The following is a 989-nucleotide window of genomic DNA, read 5'->3' on the forward strand; positions in this document are numbered from 1 at the left end:
CCTGAGGAGGGTATTCTAGAGTTGGAAGCAAGATCAAGCCATGAATCAGTGTTCTTTGGTGGCCACTCACCAAAGAAGTGGTGAAGGGGTCTTTGCTGTGTTGTTGATGTTGTTTTCTCAGTGTTGTCTTTCTCTTTGCTCGTTGATTTGAAGTCTGTCCCCAACACAAAGCAATGTTGCTCTTGGTTTCTTGGATCGTCGTTATTATTATTGTTGTTCATGATTTGGAAATGGGAATTTGATGAGTAGTTCTTGTAGGAACCCATTGATAGATGCTGCTGTTGTTGTTGTTGTTGTTGGTGATGGTGCTGATATGAGTCATGAAGGTAGCTCCTGGCTGAACCAGAAGCTTCTGGAAAGAAAGCTCTTTCATCCACATCCTCCCTCATTCCATGAATATGCCTGTTATTACCAATAACAACACAAAACATTAAGAAAACTTTTAATAAAGAATTATTTTAATTCCTTTCTTGATACCAACCTATAGTCCTTTTGATCATGAGAATAAGAGCCGGAGTCCATGAATAAGTGGTGTGTGGTGGCATCATGAGGAGGAAAATCAGCATCATGGTGTTTGGAAGAAGAAGAAGAAGACGTTGATTGGGTGTAAAAGAAGGGGTTTTGGTAAGATTGGGAGAAGTATTGATGCTGCTGCTGTGACTCAGATGGGTTGAAACTGAAAGAACAAGCTGTTGAAGAAGCCATGTTATTATTATTATTGCTATCATTGCTGCAGTTAACAGTATAAGAAGATTGATGATGATGATTCATGACTTGAGAAGAGGAAGTAGTTGTGTTTGTGTTTGTGTTTGTGTTTGTGTTTGTGGTGGTGGTGGTGGTGGTGGTGGTGGTGGTGAAGGTGAAGAGGAGAATGATGATGATGAGGGTAATTTGGTCCAAAAAAATAGAAAAGGACGATTTTAAAGCGTTTTTAAACGTTGAGGATGATTTTAATTAAAAAAAAAGGTCGGGGACGATTTTGATTTTGA

The 989-nt window shown here is 39.2% G+C and overlaps 1 protein-coding gene across 1 annotated transcript in view; it reads right to left on the reverse strand.

Moving 5' to 3' along the window:
• Positions 1–771, reverse strand: part of LOC107479371 (growth-regulating factor 5-like) — a 1,613-nt gene extending 842 nt beyond the window's left edge. The window contains exons 1-2 of the mRNA XM_016099514.2: positions 482–771; positions 71–402 (exon numbers count right to left, since the gene is read on the reverse strand). Of these exons, the coding sequence (XP_015955000.2) occupies positions 71–402; positions 482–771 (622 nt within the window). The remainder of the gene's footprint in view (positions 1–70; positions 403–481) is intronic.
• Between the last annotated feature and the right edge of the window lie 218 nt (positions 772–989).

This window comes from Arachis duranensis, chromosome 3 (assembly GCF_000817695.3).
Source record: "Arachis duranensis cultivar V14167 chromosome 3, aradu.V14167.gnm2.J7QH, whole genome shotgun sequence".
NCBI lineage: Eukaryota > Viridiplantae > Streptophyta > Magnoliopsida > Fabales > Fabaceae > Arachis > Arachis duranensis.